General features: G+C 42.1%; 4 protein-coding genes and 1 pseudogene across 15 annotated transcripts in view; 3 read left to right on the forward strand and 2 right to left on the reverse strand.

Annotated features, from left to right (window-relative positions):
- The window catches only part of LOC119033671 (olfactory receptor 52K1-like), a 126,517-nt gene that overhangs the window by 25,289 nt on the left and 76,654 nt on the right, over positions 1 to 24,574 (forward strand). The gene's annotated exons all lie outside the window — the stretch shown is intronic.
- Positions 6,219 to 8,920, forward strand: LOC119007631 (olfactory receptor 11A1-like). Its single transcript, XM_037077423.1, has one exon. The coding sequence runs from the start codon at positions 7,991 to 7,993 to the stop codon at positions 8,918 to 8,920; it is 930 nt and encodes a 309-aa protein (XP_036933318.1). The 5' UTR covers positions 6,219 to 7,990.
- LOC119007636 (olfactory receptor 11A1-like) lies at positions 11,139 to 13,339 on the forward strand. The gene has a single exon (XM_037077438.1). It carries the CDS (start codon positions 12,410 to 12,412, stop codon positions 13,337 to 13,339), a length of 930 nt encoding a protein of 309 aa, XP_036933333.1. The 5' UTR covers positions 11,139 to 12,409.
- LOC119007646 (olfactory receptor 142-like) lies at positions 18,558 to 19,484 on the reverse strand. Its single transcript, XM_037077447.1, has one exon. It carries the CDS (start codon positions 19,482 to 19,484, stop codon positions 18,558 to 18,560), a length of 927 nt encoding a protein of 308 aa, XP_036933342.1.
- Positions 21,809 to 22,710, reverse strand: LOC119007653 (annotated as a pseudogene).

The raw sequence follows: 24,574 nt of genomic DNA on the forward strand, positions 1-24,574 counted from the left end.
GCAATGTCCTTCTAATATTATCCTGTGTTTGTCTGTTTCTAACAAACCCACTCTGATCTTCATCTATCAAATCCGGCATAAATGTTTGAATTCTCTTTGATATAACTGAGGTATATATTTTGTAGTCAACGTTTAATACTGATATGGGTCTATAATTTTGGCAGAATTCCCTATCTTTTAGCGGTTTGGGGATGACTGAAATAATAGCCTCTGACCATGAGGGGGGGGCAGTCCCTTTAGTCATGATCCAATTAAATGTAGTACGGAGCAATGGTATTAATTCCTGACCGAACTTTTTATACCACACACATGGAAATCCATCACTACCCGGAGCCTTATTCGTTTTCAATTTACCTATTGCTTTACAGATTTCATCTTCAGTTATTTCTGCTGTTATTTGATCATTTTGCGTTGTGCCTATGGAGGGTAGGTCTAGGGAGTCAAGAAAAGACTTGACATCATTCTGATCTGAAACTGTAGATTGGGTATAGAGTTTCCTATAGTATTCCATAAAAATATTTTCAATATCTTTAGGGTCATATTTGGGTAGATCTGTTTTGGGGTCATGTATTTTATTAATTGTAGTTTCTGCCTGTTGTTTTCGTAGTCGTCTTGCCAACAACTTCGTTGATTTAGGGCCTGATTCATAGTAACTTTGTTTGAGATATCTCATTTTTGTTTCCACTTCATGTTGGAGCAAGTTATTAATCTTGTTCCTTCATTTATTTGTTGTTGGATTTTCTGATCAACTTTTCCTCTCCCCTTATGTGTCTGTTCCAAACTTCTCAGCTCTGCAACATGAGTCTTGTACTGTTTTAATCTCTCTCTTTTGAGGTGGCTCGTTATTGCTATCAACCTGCCCCTTATAACTGCTTTGAGGGCATCCCATAATATGGCTGGGTCCGTTTCCCCATTATCATTTTCTTCCATATATGCTCGTATATCCGTCCTAATTTGCTCAACAACTGTCTTATTATTTAAGATACCCTCATTTAACCTCCATATTGTGTCCCTCCGTCTACAGTCCAGGTGGATCTTCAGGTAAATTGCATTGTGATCCGACACGTCTGCCACTCCCATCCTACAGTCCTGAATTTTATCCCTATGTTCTTTCTGTGCAAAGAAGTAATCAATCCTGGAATAGATGGAATGTGTTTTTGAATAATGGCTAAAGTCCCTCTGCAATGGGTGTAGGTCCCTCCACACATCAAAAAAGCCCATTTCTTCCCATGAAGTCTTGACCAAATTTATAATTGATAATTTATTTCTATTGAGGCTTGTTGTATCCAATTCAGGATCCATCAACACATTAAGGTCACCCCCACAAATACATATGCCCTCAGCTTCCACCGTTATAATATCAAGTAAATTCTTAAAAAATGTCTTATTACTCTCAGGTGGGGCATATATGTTTACCAATGTTATCATTGTTTGACCAATTTTTCCTTTTACTATAATATATGTTCCCTCCCTATCCGCGATTTCTTTTTGACACTCAAATTTTATTACATTAGACATCAAAATTGCTACTCCTCTTTTCCGAGCATTGACATGTGAGCTATAGAAGATATTTTTGAAACCAAATCTCTTCAGTTTCTCATGTTCCACTTTCGATAAATGAGTTTCTTGTAGAAAATTAATATGTGTCCTTTCCTTTTTAAGTTTAGCCATTACTTTAGCTCTTTTGACAGGGTTCCCCAAACCGTTGACATTCAAGGAAAGGAATTTAAGCTCTTGTTTGGTACCCATAGACCACTATAGTTAAGTTAACTTTATGATGGATCCTGCGCAGGCCTGAACATATGAGGACAAGAGAACGTTCCTCCACAACAAAGAACCAAAATGCACCAAAAACAGTATAAGTAATAAGAAACAAAACAGATATACATTTAAGGACTTCCAAACACCAGGTCCAAACGAAGACCTTGATAGAGCCAGGAGAGTCTGGCTCTGAGGGAAAGCCTTTGTCAAGAGCAAAGGGCCCTCTTTGACTCTGACCATAAGCAGCTGACCACATGTTGCTACCCCCCTCCCCCCAACCCCACCACCCCACTCTCTCACTTATTTGTCTTATATAATATGACCAGGGTTCTCTAAACAATCACAAGTGTATAACCCGCGGCTCCAAATGTAGTAATGGTAACAATAACAGTAGAAAAAATCCCCCCCCACTTTTAAAATCGACTCATCACAACTGATTGAATACTGTGTCCATCCCCTCTCACTCACCGCCCCTCAGTCAGCTTTCACCATATCTTTCTGCAACGCCTCTACATCCCGGATGAGTCCCCGGGACATCACACCAACCCTGCGGGGGGCGCCCGAGGCCGCCGCTCGCCATCCGATACGATCCAGATCTCTCTCCAGCTGTTGGTCCTCGGAGACCGACGCCCTGATCCCCAGGGACAGCAAGCCCTCCGCCGCCTCCCACGCAGAGCTGAAGGTCTTAGCTCCGTCCGTCAGGTGGACTCGAAGCTTGGCTGGATACGGAGTTTGGAACCGGATGTTCTTCTCTCGGAGTTGTCTCTTGATCTCAGCGTATTCGCGTCTTTTTTTCTGTAGCGTCGGTGTGTAGTCGTGATCCATGTAAATCCTTTTGCCCTTATATTGTAGGTTCTTCATCTGCCATGCTTTAGCCAGCACTTGTTGCTTGTGTTGGTGGTTGACGAACCTCACCACCAGCGATCTTGGGGGGGCGTTAGCATCGGCCGGTCTCTGCTGGAGGGATCTGTGTGCTCTTTCTAGTTGCAGGGGAGAACTAGCCGGGATACCCAGGAGTTCTCTCAAAAACGCCTCAGTCCACTGCACCATGTCTCCACTTTCACAGCCTTCTCCCACACCATAAACTCGGAGGTTGTTCCTCCTAGTGTAGTTCTCCAACTCTTCACATCTCTCCTCCAGTTGTCTCTCCCGGCGCAGCAGGTAGCCGAGTAAGCGAGTGGAGCGGGCGGAGCCCTCCTCCACCTGTTCAATCCGGGTTTCCGCCTCGGTCATTCGCTCTCCCATCTTCCCAAGTGACTGTTCCAGCGAGTTCATTGTCGACGTTATGGTCTCTAGCTTCTCATTGTTCTCCCTTCTAAACATTTGGAGCTCCGTGAGAATAGCAGCGCTTACATTCTCCCCGTCGTCGGCTCCGCAGCTAGCTTTAGCGCTAGCCTCCACTGGTCTACTCTGTTGAAAAAAGTTCGATCTCGTGTCTCTCGTTCTTCCGTCGGAGGACGAATTTCCCCTCGAGTTCTTACCGTGGCCACTCATCATATCTCAGAATGTCTATGTTATGTCGTTCTCGAGTCAGTAAAATTGAGTGAGGCGGTGGAAAAGGGTTCGGGTCGGTCCCTACGCCACTAACATGCTGCCGCCATGACAGATGCCAGAACCGGAAGTCCTTGTCTACTTATTTTACTGAAGTAGCCGCAATAACTAGTGGGTTCAAAAACTGATGTGAGGGACTGTTATGTTGCTGAGAGTGAGAGGCTTTACCTGTAACTTACAATCTTACCTGTTAGTAGGTCTTATGCTTATTACTCTTGTGCAGCCTATGCTATTAGGATGTTAAAGACGTAACTTCAGTACTCTTGAGGAGTGACAGCCAAAGTTATAGTGTTAGTGACCTGAGAATTGAACTAGCATTTAAAGTAATTGGGGCGAACAAAGCGACAACCACGACTATACTACAGCAATGTACAAACCACAGTTGAATATATTTGGTGAGTTATGAGTACTTAATTTACATCCATCCATCCATCCATTTTCTTCTGCTTATCTGGGGCCGGGTCGCCGGGTCGCCGGGGCAGCTGTCTGAGCAGGGACGCCCAGACTTCCCTCACTCCGGACACTTCCTCTAGCTCATCCGGGAGGATCCTAAGGCGTTCCCGGTCCAGGCGAGTGACATAGTCACTCCAGCGTGTCCTGGGTCTTCCTTGGGGTCTCCTTCCAGTGGGGCATGCCAGGAACACCTCCCGAGGAAGGCATCCAGGGGGCATCTGATATAGATGCCCGAGCCACCTCAGCTGGCTCCTCTCGACGTGGAGGAGCAGCGGCGCTACTCCGAGCTCCTCCCAGGTGACAGAGCTCCTCACCCTATCTCTACGGCTGCAGACAACATCGTCAACAAAAAGCAGAGATGGAATCCAGTGGCTTCCGAACCAGACCCCCTCCAGCCCCTGACTGCGCCTAGAAATCCTGTCCTTAAAAATAATGAACAGAACTGGTGACGAAGGGCAGCCCTGCTGGAGTCCAACATCCACCAGGAACAGGTCTGACTTACTGCTGGCAATGTGAACCAGGCTCCTGCTCTCGTCATAGAGGGACCGTACAGCCCTTAACAGAGGGCCTCTGACCCTGTACTCCCCGAGCACCTCCCACATAATTTCCACAGGGTGTGTCAGTGGCATTGAGGAGATCCTTGAATTATTCCTTCCACAGCCCAACGATATCCCCAGTTGGGGTCAACAGCTCCCCACCTCCACCGTGAGCAATGTTGGTTGAAGGCTGCTTCCCCCTCCTGAGGCACCGGATGGTTTGCCAGAATTTCCTCGAGGTCGACCAGTAGTCCTCCTCCATGACCTCCCCAAACTTTTCCCAGACCTGCCTCAGGAGTCCCCCCAGCCATCCATGCTTGATGGGACTCCTTCTTCAGCTTGACAGCATTCCTTCCTCCCGTTGTCCACCGCCAGGTTCGGGGATTGCCGCCATGACAGGCACTGGAGACCTTGTTGCCACAGCTCTGAACAGCCGCGTCAACAATGGAAGTGGAAAACATGGTCCATTCAGACTCAATGTCCCAAGCCTCCCTCGGGATCTGGTCAAAACTCTCCCTGGAGGTGGGAGTTGAAGACCTCCCTGACAGAGGGTTCTGCCAGATGTTCCCAGCAGACACTCACAGTACATTTGGGTCTGCCGAGTCTGTCCAGCTTCCTCCCCTGCCAGCGGATCCAACTCACCGCCAGGTGGTGATCAGTTGACAGCTCAGCCCCTCTCTTCACCCGAGTGTCCAAGACATACGGCCGGAGGTCAGATGACACGACCACAAAGTCGATCATTGAACTCCGGCCTAGGGTGTCCTGGTGCACTGATGGACACCCTCATGCTTGAACATGGTGTCTGTTATGGACAAACTGTGTCTAGCACAGAAGTTCAGTGACAAAACACCACTCGGGTTCAGATCAGAGAGGCTGTGTTTCCCATTCACACCCCTCCAGGTAACACTGTCACTGCCCACGTGAGCGTTGAAGTCCCCCAGTAGAATGACGGAGTCTCCAGTTGGAGTACTTGGAGTACCCCTCCCAGGGCCTCCAAGAAGGCCCGGTACACTGCACTGCTGTTCAGCCCGTAAGCTGAAACAACAGTGAGAAACCTATCACCTACCCGAAGGCACAGGGAAACGACCCTCTTGTTCACCGGGGTAAACTCCAACACATGGCGGCTGAGCTGGGGAGCTATAAGCAAGCCCACACCAGCTCGCCGCCTCTCACCGCGGGCAACTCCAGAGTGGAACAGAGTCCAGCCTCTCTTAGGGAGTTGGGTTCCAGAGCCCAGACTGTGCATGGAGGTGAGGCCGAATATCTCTAGCCGGTGCCGCTCAACCTCCTGCACTAGCTCAGGCTCTTTACCCCCCAACGAGGTGACATTCCATGTCCCCATGGCCAGAGTCACCGTCCGGGGATTGGGTTGTTCGGGCCCCCGCCCACGACTGCCACCCAAATCAAATGGCACCGACACCCTCCTGCTGGTGGTGAACCTACTGGAGGGTGGGCCTACATCACTCTTTCGTGCTGAGCCTGGCCTTGCTAGTTAAGACCCGGACACCAGGTGCTCGCCTGTGAGCCCCAACCCCAGGCCTGGCTCCAGGGTGGGGCCCCGCTAACACCATTTCGGGCGATGTGAACAACCTTGTTTTTATACTTGTCATCAGGGGCATTGGAAACGCTCTTAGTCTGACCCTTCACCTAGGACCAGTTTGCCTTGGGAGACCCTACCAGGGGCATTAAGCCCCGGACACCATAGCTCCTAGGATCATTCGGGTACTCAAACCCCTCCACCACGGTTGTAGAAATAAAAGATTTCACCCCCATTTTTCTTAATTATTGCACATCAGTATTGCATTTAGCTGGTTTACGATGGCTTAACACATGGCACCATTGTTGAACTTGATGGTATGGCAGATGTGAATTTTAGAAATGAAGAATTACTGATAGCATTTTTTAGAATTGATTTAATCAAAACCAATAATCATATAATTCAAACGGGCCCACCTTGGAATTAGAGACCAGTTAACTGGACCCAAAGCAATCTGAAAGAAGTGTTCACTTTAAATGTAAATATTTGTGAAATATTTAGAATGAAAGGAACAGTGAAGGAAATTAATCTGAGCGCTGACCATCACAACCAGTACCTCAAAACATATGCGTAAAATAATCAGAGAAAACTGCTCTGTACAAGATGATAGAATATTTAATGTTAGCAAATTAATCAAATCAATTATACTTTAATGAAGACAAATCCATCATTCAGCTACAGCAGTTAAACTATGAAACAAGAAACTAAGACAAATTCAAGCAACAAATAACAAACAAGCGTGTGTGTGTGTGCGTGTGTGTGTGTGTGTGTGTCAGGGAGACATGGAAAGAGAGCCAAGATGGCCGATGCCATCTCTTGGAAGATGACATCATGTTCAACATGCTTGACTCTTCAACAAACCATGACGAAACACCGTTCTCTCACACGCTCTCTATGGCTCCCACGAGACAGCCACATCTAATGTTATAGCAAGGTCATTAGCCATAAGTCTCCAACGAGTCACGGAGAAACAGCTATACACATAATACAGACAAGACACAATACTCGCTTTCCTGTCACTTAGCTGCTGGTGAACAAACTCAGACTCTAATCACCTTTGGCTGATCCTTCGCTGGAATGCGGCTTATTGTATCCTCACATGATGGCAAAGCTAACACTTTTGGTCCGCAGAGTGGAGCGGCTCAAATCAGCTTGTGATAAGCACAAAGAAGAACAAGCAAACACAAACAATGTTTTACAGTGTAAAACTAACAGCAAATAAAAAGGACTTGGCGGTCCAGAAAATGGCAAACAATGTAGTTTAAAAGCATACAATATGCATCAGCTACTGATGTGCTGTTAAATTAATGTCCGGTGAAGGAAAAAAAAACCAAAAACCTTGCAGACCAAATACTAGTTTGAAATTCAGGAGGGCAGTACAGAATAAAAACTCAGTGAAGAAAGCTGTGCTGTTCCTTGTCAGTATTGAGTGTTCTAGTATGAATTATTATATACTTTGATAAAACAAGAACATGTCATAAGACAAAGTAAAATGTCTTAAAGCAACTTTCAAAATGTGGGTTTTCAAAAGTGACTTAAAAGACGAGACTGAGTTTGTAAAATTGCCCATCTGTGTAATGCCTATGATATATGTAAACCTTAACAAGACAAGTGGGTGTAGATGATCGAGGGGGGACATATTGATTAAAATTGTTTTTTTAATTTAGGAGTAAACCATTCCCATTTCTTTATATTAATAATAAAAGCAGGCGTTCTACATCATTAGTTTTTTTGCTGATGTTAATTAAACATGAGTATCAGTAACCTCAGTCTTTTATGATGAGGTCACACTGCTGCTGTAGGTTTCCTCTGCGTTCCAAAGTTTTAAAGCAGAGTTCCATCTCAGTTTGGAGGGAGTCAGTACGACTGCAGCAGGACAACTGGTGGACGCTCAAATTCACATTTTCAAACATAGTTTTGTCATTTTGAAGTCAGCATTGAACAGACTTTGGAGAGGAAATGTTCCCTTTGGGGTTGTTTACTAAAATGATATTGATTGTGATGAATCTGTTTTGTGCTGTTGCGTTGACTTCTGCTTGTTTTGCACAAAGTGCAGTTAAAACGTAAAGCACATATAAACAAACAGTATAACTCCCAGTTTAATATGTAACAAAATTATTACTTTGTGTTCTTGTGAACCAGATGGAGGATCATGGTGAACTCAACACAGGTTTCATTTTTCACACTTAGTGCCTACTTTGACACCGGGCTGTTTAAATACTTATATTTCATGATTATTTTGTCTGTATATATTTTAATCATTTGTTCCAACCTTCTGCTCATCGTGGTTATCTGTATGAACAGGAGCTTACATGAACCTATGTACATGTTCCTGTGCAGTCTGTTTGTAAATGAACTGTATGGTAGTTCAGGGTTGTTTCCGTTCCTTCTGACTCAGATTCTCTCTGACATTCACACTGTTTCTGCTTCTCTTTGCTTCCTGCAGATTTTCTGTGTGTATTCATATGGAACTATAGAACTTTTAAACTTAACCGTCATGTCTTATGACAGATATCTTGCCATCTGTTATCCTCTACAATATAACACTCGTATGTCATACAACAAAGTTGCCATCCTTATTGCTTTAACATGGTTGCTCATATTTCTTTTGAATTTTTTTACAATGCCTTTAATTATTCCTTCACAACTGTGTGGGGACATTATTAAAAAAGTCTACTGTGACTATCACTCTGTTGTGAAACTGGCCTGCTATGACACCACAGTCAGTAACATCTATGGACTCATTGTAACTGCCATCTCAGTCTTTGGTCCTCTAATTGTAATCTTTTACACGTACATGAGGATCCTTAAAGTGTGTTTCTCTGGTTCTAAACAGACGAGACAGAAAGCCGTCAGTACCTGCACACCTCACCTCGCTTCTCTGCTCAACTTCTCTTTTGGGGCTTGTTTTGAAATATTACAGAGCAGGTTTAATATGAACAGTGTTCCTAATATGTTGAGAATATTTTTATCTTTATACTTTCTTACATGTCCTCCACTCTTCAACCCTGTAATGTATGGGCTCAAACTGTCTAAAATCTTTGTCATATGTAAAAGTCTCATTACAAATGTAGGCTGTTAGTAGCCTACAGATTTTCTTATTTTCTTTAACGTTAATGGACCCATGTTAATTAACTTGTTGATTAAAAAAGAATAATGCATGAGATTTGTGACTCGTGAAACGTCTTTATTTATTTAAATTGTTTTTCACGTTAAAGAAATGCCTGACTAGTCATTCCAACATCATGACATCATAGTCAACTCATCTGTTATGCATGTCCAGAGACGAGTGCACGCTTCAGCAACAACACCTTGGTCAGGAACCTTGTAGAATTTTGTGTGAATCAGATTTCTCTGTAGCATGGCCCAAGCATGGTGCTGGGAGAGTTCTGCTGTGGGGCGGTCCTGCTGCCAGTGGATCTGCTGCTCTGAAGAAAGTAAATGGAATGATGAAGGAGGAGGATTATCTCCAAATTCTTCAGGAAAACTTACAATCATCAGCAGAAGATTGGGTCTTGGGTGCAGTCTGGTGTTCTAAGAAGACAATGAACCAAACTCACATCAGAAGTAGTAAAGGAACTGATGGATCAGGCCAGAACTGAGGTTTTGAACGTAAAAAAAGTTGGCGCATAATTAACACATGCAGGTTATGACCCTCAGCCAGTCCGTAGTTTGAGAAATCTGGAAGCGATGCAGCTGTAACGTTGTGAATGGAAGCAGAAACAAACCTCCTTGAGCAGAAATGGATACAGTGAAAAGTCTTTTGAATGACAAGTTCAGCTTCAAAGCTGCCAGATGGTTCTCTCTACAAGAACGAAGCTCAATCGTCACAAACTCACAAACAATATAACTTACAAGCCTACTATACACTCTAATTTCCATTATTGGCCTAGACACTAAATAAGCCTCACACAGGGCACAGTTGTTTGGATTGATGGTAGGGCATGTGTGGTAATTAGAAATGAATGATTATTGATAGATATTATTATTAAAATTGAATTAATCAAAATTGATAATCAAATCATGAAAATGGGGCACCACCCTGGAATCAAGGAACAATAACCCCACCAAAAACGGTCTCAACGAAGGGTTCATAACCAGTTATGCTGTTCCAGACTAGCCGGCAACCTTGCTACCGTATTGTGGTGCGGCTGAGAATGGACTGGGGCACCCTACGCTGAAGTGGCCTGGATGTGTGTATTGGAATTCATCTGTCTGTTGAACTCCAAACTGATCCTCCCATGTGTGGGAGGTCTTATCTCTCCCAGTCCGGAGTGGTCACGCTGCACAGCATGCTAGCTGTTCTGCAGCTGCGCAAGTCATTCTTGGTTTGCGGCGTGCAGCTTGGCTTTGCGCTGGTAAAGTGTGATTTGACCAAACACTTCTGGTATGGTGTGAGAGGTGAAGGAGACCAGCGATCGCATCCTGCAGGGCTGCATCGTCTGACTCCGAGCTCCGGCTCCTGTCACACTGGGGTTTTGTCTACTTATTTTACTGAAGTAGCCGCAATAACTAGTGGGTTCAAAAACTGATGTGAGGGACTGTTATGTTGCTGAGAGTGAGAGGCTTTACCTGTAACTTACAATCTTACCTGTTAGTAGGTCTTATGCTTATTACTCTTGTGCAGCCTATGCTATTAGGATGTTAAAGACGTAACTTCAGTACTCTTGAGGAGTGACAGCCAAAGTTATAGTGTTAGTGACCTGAGAATTGAACTAGCATTTAAAGTAATTGGGGCGAACAAAGCGACAACCACGACTATACTACAGCAATATACAAACCACAGTTGAATACATTTGGTGAGTTAGGAGTACTTAATTTACAAACCAAAATAAAAGGTTTCACCCCCCATTTTTTTCGATGTTAGAATAAATCATTCTGAATTATTGCACATGAATATTGCATTTAGCTGGTTTACGATGGCTTCACACATGGCACCATTGTTGAACTTGATGGTATGGCAGGTGTGAGTATTAGAAATGAAGAATTATTGATAGTATTTATTAGAAACAATTGAATCAAAACTAATAATCATATAATTCAACCAGGCCCACCCTGTAATCAGAGACCAATTAAGTAGACCCAAAACATTCTGAAAAGAAATGTTCACTTTAAATGTAAATATTTGTGAAATATCTAGAATGAAAAGAACAAAGAAAGAAATTAATCTGAGCGCTGACCATCACAACCAGTACCTCAAAACATATGCATAAAATAATCAGAGAAAACTGCTCTGTACAAGATGATAGAATATTTAATGTTAGCAAATTAATCAAATCATTTATACTTCGGTGAAGACAAATCCATCATTCAGCTACAGCAGTTAAACTATGAAACAAGAAACTAAGACAAATTCATTAACCATAAGTCTCCAACAAGTCACAGAGAAACAGCTATACACATAATACAGACAAGACACAATACTCGCTTTCCTGTCACTTAGCTTCTGGTGAACAAACTCAGACTCTAATCACCTTTGGCTGATCCTTCGCTGGAATGCGGCTTATTGTATCCTCACATGATGGCAAAGCTAACACTTTTGGTCCGCAGAGTGGAGCGGCTCAAATCAGCTTGTGATAAGCACAAAGAAGAACAAGCAAACACAAACAATGTTTTACAGTGTAAAACTAACAGCAAATAAAAAGGACTTGGCGGTCCAGAAAATGGCAAACAATGTAGTTTAAAAGCATACAATATGCATCAGCTACTGATGTGCTGTTAAATTAATGTCCGGTGAAGGAAAAAAAAACCAAAAACCTTGCAGACCAAATACTAGTTTGAAATTCAGGAGGGCAGTACAGAATAAAAACTCAGTGAAGAAAGCTGTGCTGTTCCTTGTCAGTATTGAGTGTTCTAGTATGAATTATTATATACTTTGATAAAACAAGAACATGTCATAAGACAAAGTAAAATGTCTTAAAGCAACTTTCAAAATGTGGGTTTTCAAAAGTGACTTAAAAGACGAGACTGAGTTTGTAAAATTGCCCATCTGTGTAATGCCTATGATATATGTAAACCTTAACAAGACAAGTGGGTGTAGATGATCGAGGGGGGACATATTGATTAAAATTGTTTTTTTAATTTAGGAGTAAACCATTCCCATTTCTTTATATTAATAATAAAAGCAGGCGTTCTACATCATTAGTTTTTTTGCTGATGTTAATTAAACATGAGTATCAGTAACCTCAGTCTTTTATGATGAGGTCACACTGCTGCTGTAGGTTTCCTCTGCGTTCCAAAGTTTTAAAGCAGAGTTCCATCTCAGTTTGGAGGGAGTCAGTACGACTGCAGCAGGACAACTGGTGGACGCTCAAATTCACATTTTCAAACATAGTTTTGTCATTTTGAAGTCAGCATTGAACAGACTTTGGAGAGGAAATGTTCCCTTTGGGGTTGTTTACTAAAATGATATTGATTGTGATGAATCTGTTTTGTGCTGTTGCGTTGACTTCTGCTTGTTTTGCACAAAGTGCAGTTAAAACGTAAAGCACATATAAACAAACAGTATAACTCCCAGTTTAATATGTAACAAAATTATTACTTTGTGTTCTTGTGAACCAGATGGAGGATCATGGTGAACTCAACACAGGTTTCATTTTTCACACTTAGTGCCTACTTTGACACCGGGCTGTTTAAATACTTATATTTCATGATTATTTTGTCTGTATATATTTTAATCATTTGTTCCAACCTTCTGCTCATCGTGGTTATCTGTATGAACAGGAGCTTACATGAACCTATGTACATGTTCCTGTGCAGTCTGTTTGTAAATGAACTGTATGGTAGTTCAGGGTTGTTTCCGTTCCTTCTGACTCAGATTCTCTCTGACATTCACACTGTTCCTGCTTCTCTTTGTTACCTGCAGATCTTCTGTGTGTATTCATATGGAGGTGTAGAACTTTTAAACCTAGCTGTCATGTCTTATGACAGATATCTTGCCATCTGTTATCCTCTACAATATAACACATTCATGACATATAACAAGATTGCCATGCTTATTGTTCTGTCATGGTTACTCATGTTTTTCGTACATACTTGTACAGCATATTTGATTGTTCCTTTACAGCTGTGTGGAAACATCATTCAAAAAGTGTATTGTGACTATCACTCTATTGTGAAACTGGCCTGCTATGACACCACCATGAACAACGTTTATGGACTCATTATTAGTGCCTTCTTTGTCTTTGGTCCTCTAATTGTAATCTTTTACACGTACATGAGGATCCTTAAAGTGTGTTTCTCTGGTTCTAAACAGACGAGACAGAAAGCTGTCAGTACCTGCACACCTCACCTCGCTTCTCTGCTCAACTTCTCTTTTGGGGCTTGTTTTGAAATATTACAGAGCAGGTTTAATATGAACAGTGTTCCTAATATGTTGAGAATATTTTTATCTTTATACTTTCTTACATGTCCTCCACTCTTCAACCCTGTAATGTATGGGCTCAAACTGTCTAAAATCTTTGTCATATGTAAAAGTCTCATTACAAATGTAGGCTGTTAGTAGCCTACAGATTTTCCTATGTTCTTTAACGTTAATGGACCCATGTTAATTAACTTTTTGATTAAAAAAAAATAATGCATGAGATTTGTGACTCGTGAAACGTCTTTATTTAATTAAATTGTTCCTCACATTAAGGTGTACGCTTCTGCAACAACACCTTGGACAGTAACATGCAACTGCTATGCCGGCTTTCGTAACCTTTATGTTGTGGTCAGAAGTTTCCATCAAATCATAAACAAAGTATTCGTTGTGTGAGTCTTCAGTTGATTACTACAGCTTTCATGTTTCTGTGATCAATGAGTGCAACACAAATTTGCTTTGTAGCTTGAACCTATCATGGTGCTGGTAGTGTTCTGCTGTGGGGTGGTTCTGCTGCCAGTGGATCTGCTGCTCTGATGAAAGTAAATGGAATAAAGAAGGAGGAGCATTATCTCCAAATTCTTAATGAAAACCTAAAATCATCAGCAGAAGATTGGGTCCTGGGTGCAGTCTGGTGATCCAATAGGAAAATGAACCAAACACACATCAGAAGTCGTAAAGGAACTGAAGACTCAGGCCAAAACTGAGGTTTTGAACAGGGTTAACCTCATTAATTTTATTTTGGCTGAAATAGATATTGAAAAGAGTCCTGTGAATGAAAAGTTCAGCTTCAAAGGTGTCAGTTGGTTCTCTCGACAAGAACTAAGTTTTTAGCATTTGCTGTTTTCATGAATTAAGTTATGGAGTACGTCCAGGCTCAAATACCACCTGCTGGCCATGCACACAGCTGATGCAGACAGCCCTCCTCCCCCTCTCAGTCCATGCTGATAGCCTGAAACAGATGCCTGGACAACTCTTCATGAGACAAACTTTCAACAGAGATAGCTTAATGTGTGGCCACAGCCCGCAGGCTTAACATTGCATAACTGTTATTGCTGGTTGGGTTTGAGGTTGTTCTATTCAGTGATATCAACAGATTTTTTGAGTGAGCAGTACCATTGAGATTATTCTGGAGAATATTCTGGAAAGTATCTCTTGTTCTGAATTGTTACATAATAATATACATACAGTACAGGGGCCAAAATCCACAATGGGCATAGGCCAGGGTATACCCTGGATGAGTTGCCAGCTCATTTCAGCTCATCGTAGGACCCTTACACACAAGGTGCCATCTGCACATCAGGAGCAACTTTGGGGGTCAGTATCTTGCTCAAGGATACTTCGACATGCCAGGGGAGCCGGGATACGAACTAGCGACCTTCTGATCACCAGTCCACCAGCTCTACCCAGTGAGCTACAGCCGCCCCAGATAAAAATATCCAATTAATTGGCAAACAATCACAATTAAATATTTTAATTGAATGATGTTACTGATTCTATACCATTGGAGCTACAACACGTTGTCCACCACAGCGGCCGCCACCTCAACCCCCGGGAAGGCCCCGAAGCACTGAGCTCAAGTGAGCTATCTTAGCTCAGGAGAGAGTGCTGTGGAGATAGCGATTCAGGCGTGGCAAGAGAGGAGGGCTTCATGCTAGACTGAAAGCTTGCGCTAGCCAACCACCGCTACCCCACCTCTTGCTAGCTAATGTGCAATCTCTGGAAAACAGGAGAGCCAGGATTACAACACAGCGGAAATAAGAGAGTGCTGTTCTCTAATCTTCGCAGAGACCTGGCTTTCAGACAAGCCACAGTCTGTGCCTTTCAGCTATAGACTCCCTCCATACACCAAGGAGACCGGACTGCAGCCTCCGGTAAGGCCAAAGGGGGAGGTGTGTGTGTGTGTGTGTGTGTGTGTGTGTGTTTATCAACAACTCGTGGTGTGGAACAAGCAATGTTTACCAGATATGGAGTTTTTATTGCTACTTACCGACCGAAAGATCAGCAGAAGAGCTTGTGTTTGTCTCTTTTTTGAGATTTGTGTCCTGGTGTCAACACGCAGTGTTTTATTTTGAAAAGTAACGTATCCAGTGGAAATAGACCTTTGTGTCCCACCCTGCCTCTCATGCCCCCACAGTTTGAGAATCACTGCCTTACACCCTGTTCACCTACAACTGTGTCGCTCCCACAAAGTCAACCCCATCCTAAAGTTTGCGGACAACATCGCAGTGATAGGATGCATCACTGGTGGGAATGAAGCAGCCTACAGGATGGAGGTGGCCAGTCTGATGTCATGGTGGGAGACAACAACCTCAACAGGGACAGGACGAAGGAGATGATAGTGGACATTAGGAAGAAGAGGAGACTTCATCTGCCACGGTACATCCGGGAGCTTGAAGTAGGGTGAGCAGCTTCAGATATCTGGGTGTCCACATCAGTGATGACCTCACCTGGTCACTCAACACCACGCAGCTGGTAAAAAGGTCCAGTAGGGGCTGAATGTTCTGAGGAGGCTGAGGAAGTTTTGCATGTTGACTGAGATCCTTTTCCATGAAAAGGTGCACATGGTCAGCACCAATGCTTAGGTAGGTGGTATTCGTCAAAGTAACATCCACATGAATGGCAGGGCCCAAAGTTTCCCAGCAGATCATTGCCCAAAGCATCAAACTGAGGGATGCTGAGTCTTCCCATAGTGCATCCTGGTACCATACGTTCCCCAGGTAAGCAATGCACACACATCTGGCCATCTATGTGGTGTAAAAGAAAACATGATTCACCAGACCAGGCCACCGTCCTCCATTGCTCCGTGGTCCAGTTTTGAAGCTTACGTGCCCATTGTTTTTGTGCCCCCACTTACGGTGGTGGACAGGGGTCAGCATGGGCTATGCAGCCCCATACACAACAAACTGCGTTGCACTGTGTATTCCGACACCTCTCTATCAGAACCAGCATTAAGTTCTTCAGAAATTTGAGCAACAGTGGCTTGTCTGTTGGATCGGACCACACAGACCAGCCTTTGTTCCCCACATGCATCAGTGAGCCTTGGCATCCCATGACCCTGTTGTCGGTTTACCACTGCTCCTTCTTTGGGCCACTTTTGACAGATACTGACCACTGCAGACCGGGAACACCCCACAAGAGCTGCGGTTTTGGTGATCCTCACCCCGTCATCTAGCCATCACAATTTGGCACTTGTCAGACTTGCACAAGTCCTCATGCTTGCCTATTTTCCCCACTTCTAACACATCAACATTGAGGACAACATGTTCACTTGCTGCCTATTATATCCCACTAACAGATGCCATTATGAAATGATAATCAGCGTTAAGGCAGCAACACACCGGCCCAACCGTTAGATGTCTGAAGCGTTTGGAGAGACTGGGACAAGGTCGGGAACATTTCTGTTCGGTGTGTTCAGCTGCGTCGGAAGCTTTCGGAGCCGTGCGGACGTTGTCGGATCCGATTGAGCATGCGAAGTCTGAGGAGGAGGGCCGTTGGATGTCTGAGATATTGGATTCACCGACTGGTTGTGTGCCAGCTGAATGGCCGTTCTGATTGGTGGTGTGCTAGAGAATCAGCGCGGTGTGTGCAAGGGCGGAATACTGTGTGCGCTGCTTTTTTCTATGCATTCCGTTCTGTCATCCCTCGTTTTCATGTTTTGCAGTACCAGCACGAGACTAGTTGTTATGTCCATTCAGAACAAATTAATTTGTGTTTGTCTGGTAATGCCTCACTGCATGTTTAGTATGCAGCTGTTTTTATCTGAAATACTTAAGTTTCGTTTTGATCGAAAGTAAAGAGAGTTGCGTGCATAAGCCTCTTGTTTACAAATCGCAACACAAGCGCCACCCACTTACTGCATCTCGCGCAAGCGCAGAACGTACACGCTGCTGTGCAGCAGGCAGCACGTCGAAGCATGTGTGTTTCAGTGCAACTTTTCTGCTGAACGGGTCAGACAAGAGGCAACAGAGCAGTCGGATAAGGGAGCTGGACGTCTGGGCGGTGTGTGGGAGGCTTTATTCACTTCACCTGTCAGTGGTCATAATTGATCGGATTATTTATCATATAATGTGCTCACACATGTATGATAATGGCTCTGAGGATTCTCTGAGGACAACAGAAGTTGTTGAGAGATTGAAAAGACCTCTGATGTGATGTAGTTTTATTCTATTTTTATTTTGATCATAAAGGCTGGGGGCATATTATTGTTGTAACTCCATCATCATTCATTGAAAATAAAGTGTAACTTTTTGGTGATGGACACTGTGAGAGGGATTCGGGAACATTATCCCGTCACACAGCTTGAGCCACAGACACACAGGCGCTCTGTCTCCTCTCATAGGCCTGAGTGACTGCTGTTAATACAGCTGCTGCCAAAACTGGAACTACTACTGTAACATCTGATGTTGGTGCCACATAGAAATAATATACCCCTATCAGCCACAACAGGACTAACAGTGCAATGGTCTGCTTGGAAACTTTGAGTCTGGATGTTCATCTAGATGCAACTTAGCACACACTAAACGCCCACTTACTTTTGCAGCCGAAGTTCCCCCCCAGCAGGACAAACTGCCGAGTGCCACTACAGAAACTGCTAAAAAATGGCCCGAGGAAGATGTCAAAGAGTCTATGTTTGTGTGAGGAACGTGAACTTAAACTCCCCCCTCCTCTTTGCTTTTGAACCACTGAGCCTTTTGATGATACTGTCACCAGTTACTGATGAAGCCTTTTTACCTGTGGAATCTTTCAAACAGGTGTTATTTGAGCATTCCACAACTTTACCAGTCTTACTATGATATTGTCCTCGTACTGTTTTAATTGACTGTTTTTCAAAAAGGACAAGCAAAGTATCACATTCTGTCTTACACAACAACTGTTTTTTAACAGGAGTGTACTTTATGTAACACTGTAAACTTGTTTGCATACGTTTGATCTGAGACGTCTTTAACAGCAGAAAAAAAAGGGCTGAAGAGGTTGTAAATAGATGAATAAATACTGAAACTGAAATAATTAAAGACATTTTTAAATGCTCCAAAACCTTGTTGAGGTAGTTTCACATAGGCATGGGCATGAAACATTTTTATAGTATTCATAAAATAATCAGATATGAATACCTAACTCTACCGTCAGCTTATGTCTCAGTGTGACTCAACTTGGTGCAGGCTCCCATTAATAAATGTGTTGTACAGATTCATTGATAGTATTGTGGTTGCTTGTGGTTCAACAAGCAAAACAGGTCAAATATTTGGATTAATTTGATTTATTTGTCAAAATAGAACAAAATGCACAATCTACAATAGAATACTTAAAAGGTCAGATTGCAACAATGCTTAGAAATACATCTGTGAAAAAAAACACATTAGCTGACGTTTGACATGAGATTTTTACTCATGACACGGATTTTGGACATTTTCAGGCCATACATTATAGGATTAAAAAGTGGCTGGCATGTAAGAAAATATAGTGATAGAAAAATTCGCAACATATTTGGTAAACTTTTCATGTCAAACCTGCTCTGTAATAACTCAAAGCTAGCCCCAATAGAAAAGTTAAAGAGGGATGCAAGATGAGGTGTGCAGGTACTGACAGCTTTCTGTCTTGTCTGTTTTGAACCAGAGAAACAAACTAGAAGAATCTTAATGTATGTGTAAGTAATAAAAATTAAAGCCCCAAAGATTGTGCCAAAAGATGCAAGTAGTCCATATATATTAACCACATGGGCATCTGAACACGCCAGCTTGACAACAGAATGGCTATCACAGTAAACTTTAAGAATGATGTTACCACACAGCTGTGAATGGGAATTCAAATATATTATCACAATGCATGCAAGCAAAGGATATAACCATGTTAAAGCAATAAGCATGGCAATCTTGTTAGATGTCATACGTGTGTTATATTGAAGAGGACAACAGATAGCAAGATATCTGTCATAAGACATGATGGCCAAGTTTAAATATTCAACAGCTCCATAAGTGTGAATGCAGTAAATCTGCAGGAAACAAAGAGAAGCAGGAACAGTGTGAATGTCAGAGAGAATCTGAGTCAGAAGGAACGGAAACAACCCTGAACTACCATACAGTTCATTTACAAACAGACTGCACAGGAACATGTACATAGGTTCATGTAAGCTCCTGTTCATACAGATAACCACGATGAGCAGAAGGTTGGCACTGACAATAACAATATATAAACACATGACAATCATAAAATAGAAGTATTTCAAAGTTCCATTGTCAAAGTAAGCAGCGAGAATGAAATATGAAACCTGTGTAAAGTTTATCATGACTCTCCTGTAGGTTCACAAATGTTATATTGGACATACAAAGAAAGAGTTGTATTCACTTTTATAATTGATTTGAAAAAAAATTCAACTTGGATTAGTTGGACACAAAGTTGAACTCAAACATACAGCACAAATGAAGACAAGTCAATGTAATGATGCTTAACACATTGATTATCACAGAAACATTTGTTAAAAAACATCCCTAAATGGAACATTTTCCTTTTAAAATCACAATAATGATTTGGTTAAACTTGTCTGTAACAACATGTGAATTTGCGTGTCCACCTGTTGTCCTGCTGTAGTCATACTGTGAGTCCCTCACAACTGAGCTGATGCTCTCCTCTGACTTCTTTTAAACCTAAAGATAGGTCAACTACAACACCAGTGTAACTTTGTTATGCAACGCCAAATGGAAAAGGTCCCAGTCCCAAGGCAAACATCTCACCATAACCCTGGAGGAAGTGTTGGTGCAGCCTATTATTATTCTTATTATTCTTATTATTCTTATTATTCTTATTATTATTGATATTCTTCTTCTTCTTAATAATAATGATAATAATGATAATAAATAGTATATACATATAATCCATGCACACAAGAACATTGACGATCAGTGGAATTGAGCATCAGTGGATATTCTTACAGCATGGTCAGCCTGTGAAGGCAGATGAAACTAGGAGGACCTGGTGGGTCTCAACACAGGTAGAGTTTATACTTTGGCAGTTGTACACCTTTGATATTTGTCAGACCTGCCAAAATGTAAAATCATCCAAATCTAGAAGTCCAGCTCCCAGGTACAACCGAGTTTACAGTTTGGTTAATTCCCTGATAGGTGGGCAGATCATACACACTGTATGGGAAGAAGGTTGGTACAGAGCAGAACTTAATCACAGTGTCAGTAAAGGAGATGTTCACAACATAAAAAAATGTATGGCCTACCCAGTAAGTCCAAAGCTCTACAGCTACCAACATGAGCCCTCCCCAGATTCCTGTGGATTCCTACATAATTAAGTCTTTTAGATTTCTAATGTCCAGAATCACAGATTGGTGTCAGAACATGAGGCACAGACTTTATTTAGGCCGTTGATTTAGAATAAAGTAAAACTGAGAACAGTCTCAGAAGATGAAACCAAGGAATGGTCCTGCCTCTAGGACAGATGGATATACAGTCAGATTTCACCTGGGTTTAACCACCAGGAAAAGCAGAAGAAACACAATCACAAAGGCTGCAGATGGAGGTTCAGGTGGTGGAAGATGAGGACAGGCATGCTGAAGAATAAATGTGAAACTGCAACACAGCTGGACTTGTGGGGAGAGTATGGATAGGAGCTGGGAGAACATGTGGTATTTGGAGGGACATTGAACTAAAGGTTCTTTCTGGTTTGTCCATGGCGTCCTACCTACACAAACAAATCTCCACATATAGAAACTGACATATAATCCCTGAAGCATCCACTTTGATGGGCCTGCCAAGTCCCTCATCCTGCTAACTGAGCATGAACACCATGTCCTGTTGGCCCACAAGAAAAGTAAAAGCCAAAGAACATCTCCCAAGCAGAGTCCTTCATTCAGCTCCCTGACTTTATTTCCACCCACAGCATTTTGTCCATCAGGATCCCAAATTATGTCACATGTTGTATCAACATCAAAATCAAGTTTACGAAGTGCAATCTAGTTTAGATCTTTGGGTGGTTTTGGGGTCAATTAACAAATTCTTTGAGATGAGGATTTAAACCCCAACCTGCATACAAAACGTCATTACTTTATTGTTTTATTTTAATTAAAATCACAACAAGTCTGCCATGCCAATTAACTTTAAGCTTGTCATACTGGCAATGACTTGTCAAATTTGTTGTCTTCTGTTTGGCCATCTTCATTTCAGATCTTTATAAATTCATATCATAAAGCAGCTCAGGAAACGGACTCGAGAGGGAGGAAACATATCACAGAGTGTTAAAATGAACTCAATAAAGGTTAAGAAAAAAAGAAGAAAGAAATGAAATGAAATTTAATCATAGTCGTGCAAATCTGAAGGTCTCGTAGTCTGACTTGTTAACAGTTTAAGATACCAACAAAGAGATATGTGTCTGTATGTGTTACATACACAATGTTATTCAATATAAAAATGCTTATATAGTTGTCATTGTAAGTTTGATTTCCTGTCTGCTAGTAAATACCAGCTTTAACAGGAGTATTGTTGGCGTCATGTTAAAATGTTATAAAACAGTACAATGATCTACATTAGACAAAGGTCTAATTGAAGTTACACAAATAAGAAAACCTCTTAGATGAAATATTAATAGTCTGCTTTCGATAACAGACTTTTACACGTGAGACGGATTTTGGACATTTTCAGCCCATACATTAGAGGATTAAAAAGTGGCTGACATGTAAGAAAATATAAAGATAAAAATATTCTCAGCATATTGGGTAGAGTGTTCATATCAAACCTGCTCTGTAATATTTCAAAACTAGCCCCAAACGAGAAGTTGAGCAGAGAAGCGAGGTGAGGTGTGCAGGTACTGACGGCTTTCTGTCTCGTCTGTTTAGAACCGGAGAAGCAAACTATAAGGATCCTCATGTACGTGTAGAGAATTAAAAGCAAAGCACCAAGGATTGTACCAAAAGTGGCAATGAGTCCATATATGTTAATTAAACCGATGTCAGAGCAGGACAGTTTAACAACAGAGTGGGTAGCACAGTACACTTTGTTGATAATGTTTCCACATAACTGTAAAGGGGTACTCAAAGACAGCAAAACAACCATTGCAAAACAAGGATATAACCATGTTAAAGCAATAAGCATGGCAATCTTGTTAAAGGTCATTCGTGTGTTATATTCTAGAGGACAACAGATGGCAAGATATCTGTCATAAGACATGATGGCCAAGTTTAAATATTCAACAGCTCCATAAGAGTGTACACAAAATATCTGCAGGAAACAAAGAGAAGCAGGAACAGTGTGAATGTCAGAGAGAATCTGAGTCAGAAGGAACGGAAACAACCCTGAACTACCATACAGTTCATTTACAAACAGACTGCACAGGAACATGTACATAGGTTCATGTAAGCTCCTGTTCATACAGATAACCACGATGAGCAGAAGGTTGGAACAAACAATTACAATATATAAAGACAAAATAATCATGAAATACAAGTATTTAAATGGTCCAGTGTCAAAATAGGCGCTAAGTGTGAAATATGAAATCTGTGTTGAGTTTATCATGATCCTCACTTTGATTCATCAGAATTCTACAAAGCATACCAAAGTTAATTATGTTACCTTTTGTTACAGACTTTTAGAAATGTCATCAACTTAAACATCGACCACACATGAACATGTTATTGAAGTAACACTGAAACAGTTTCAACAAACACCCCTAAATGTGCCATTTCGTTTTAAAAGTCAATTACAGTCTTCAAATTTAACTTAAAACATCTATGATATTGTCTGTGCTTGAGTTGCCACTTGTTGTCCTGCAGCAGTCACACTGTTAGTATCTCCTAACTGGAGAGTTTGCTGACTTCTTTTTAACAAACCCACAGCAACAGTGTGACGTCATTGTGAAAGGTCTTTCTGATTGATTCTCATGTTTCACTAATGTCAGACAAAAGAAAACTTAGTTGAACAGCTGCTTGTTTTCAGAAACTTTAATAATAATAATTACTAATTTCAAGACAGTCAATGAGGAATGTGAATAAAGAAAAAGCAATGTTTTTTGTCATTATTAAATTATCTAGTTATCTTCCACTCTTGTCCTTCATGTGTACCTGCTGATGTTGTTCAGCACAGGTGGCCAAGGAGCAGGGTACTGTGGATGGGCCAGCAGTTTGTCACAGGGTAGACAGGTGGCACTTTACACTAACATTCACAAATATAAGCAGGTTATGTTGAGTTCCCACAGAAATCATAGCAGTCAGGTGTATCACGGTAAGATCATCAGTAGGAGAGCACCACCAGCTGAGCCAGTTGACCACTTAAACTTTGGTGCTGCTCTTTGCTCTTCTTTCAATGACCTGATGCTACAGCACCCTCTCGCGGTGTTTGCTGCACCTAAATCACACCTGTAGCTTCCAGTAGTTCCTCGAAGGATGCTGATTTGTACGACCAATGCCCTGTCAGCCACTAGCACATAGCTTTAGGCCTGGTAAGATGGTCTTCCAAGATCACATGATCGCGTGAATCCAACTGCCTAGGAAGAATTAATTGTTCTCCAGGTCTTTTCAATCAGTTTTCCTTAGCTTGTTTTTGTTAATTGTTGTGTTCCACCAGGCAGCTTCATACCCCATCAGGAGTGTTCCAGAAGAGAGCTTTATGCCAGTAGTTCAAATGTTTTGGTTTTGTATGTTATTGTATTGTATTGTCTATATTTATTTATTTGAAAACCTCAAGTCTGCACGGACTTAATTTTGAAAATTGGATGATTTATGGCATTCCAGTGTCTTACTTCCTGCCTAGATTGATCTTAGCAGGATTAATTAGTTAGTTAGTTAGTTTCATTTGTTGTCCACAATGTGGAAATTTGTCTTTGGTCTCATAAAAACAACAAGCAGGACAGCAACAACAACAACACTTACACACAAACATCTTGAGGTCAAAGAGCAGGACAGCAGTGGCAACTTAAAACAACAATAAAACATGAAAATGACAGGAGACAGACAGGTGAGACACTGGGTCAGCAGCAGAGCCGTCCCCCTTATGCAGCTTGGCACATCTGTCTCCTTCATCTAAAATGGACAAGGCATGCATTCTTCTTGAAGCAGAGTGGAGAGCTGCCTGGGGCCTTTGAATGTAGAAGGATATGTGCTTAGCACGGTAACTTCAGGATTAACCATGGGGTTCTCAGTTTTTCGACTTCTTAGCAGGGTACCGTATTTTCACGACCATAGGGCGCACCGGGTTATAGGGCGCGGTTTCAGTTACGGGTGCTTTTTCTGTATTTAACAAATACATAAGGCGCACTGGACCATAGGGCGCGGGCATGGTAAAACACACCGGTAAAACATGCATGCTAGTGTGTGTATTTAAAAAGGCAGCGGGAGCAAAACTGAGTTTGGTTGTGCTTTATTGAAATCCTGGCCCGGATGGA

This window comes from Acanthopagrus latus, chromosome 2 (assembly GCF_904848185.1).
Source record: "Acanthopagrus latus isolate v.2019 chromosome 2, fAcaLat1.1, whole genome shotgun sequence".
In the NCBI taxonomy this organism is placed as follows: Eukaryota; Metazoa; Chordata; class Actinopteri; order Spariformes; family Sparidae; genus Acanthopagrus; species Acanthopagrus latus.

Coding starts and splice junctions, on each gene's coding strand:
- LOC119007646 (XM_037077447.1), bottom strand. CDS start 19,484: ATGATAAACTTTACACAGGTTTCATATTTCATTCTCGCTGCTTACTTT.
- LOC119007631 (XM_037077423.1), top strand. CDS start 7,991: ATGGTGAACTCAACACAGGTTTCATTTTTCACACTTAGTGCCTACTTT.
- LOC119007636 (XM_037077438.1), top strand. CDS start 12,410: ATGGTGAACTCAACACAGGTTTCATTTTTCACACTTAGTGCCTACTTT.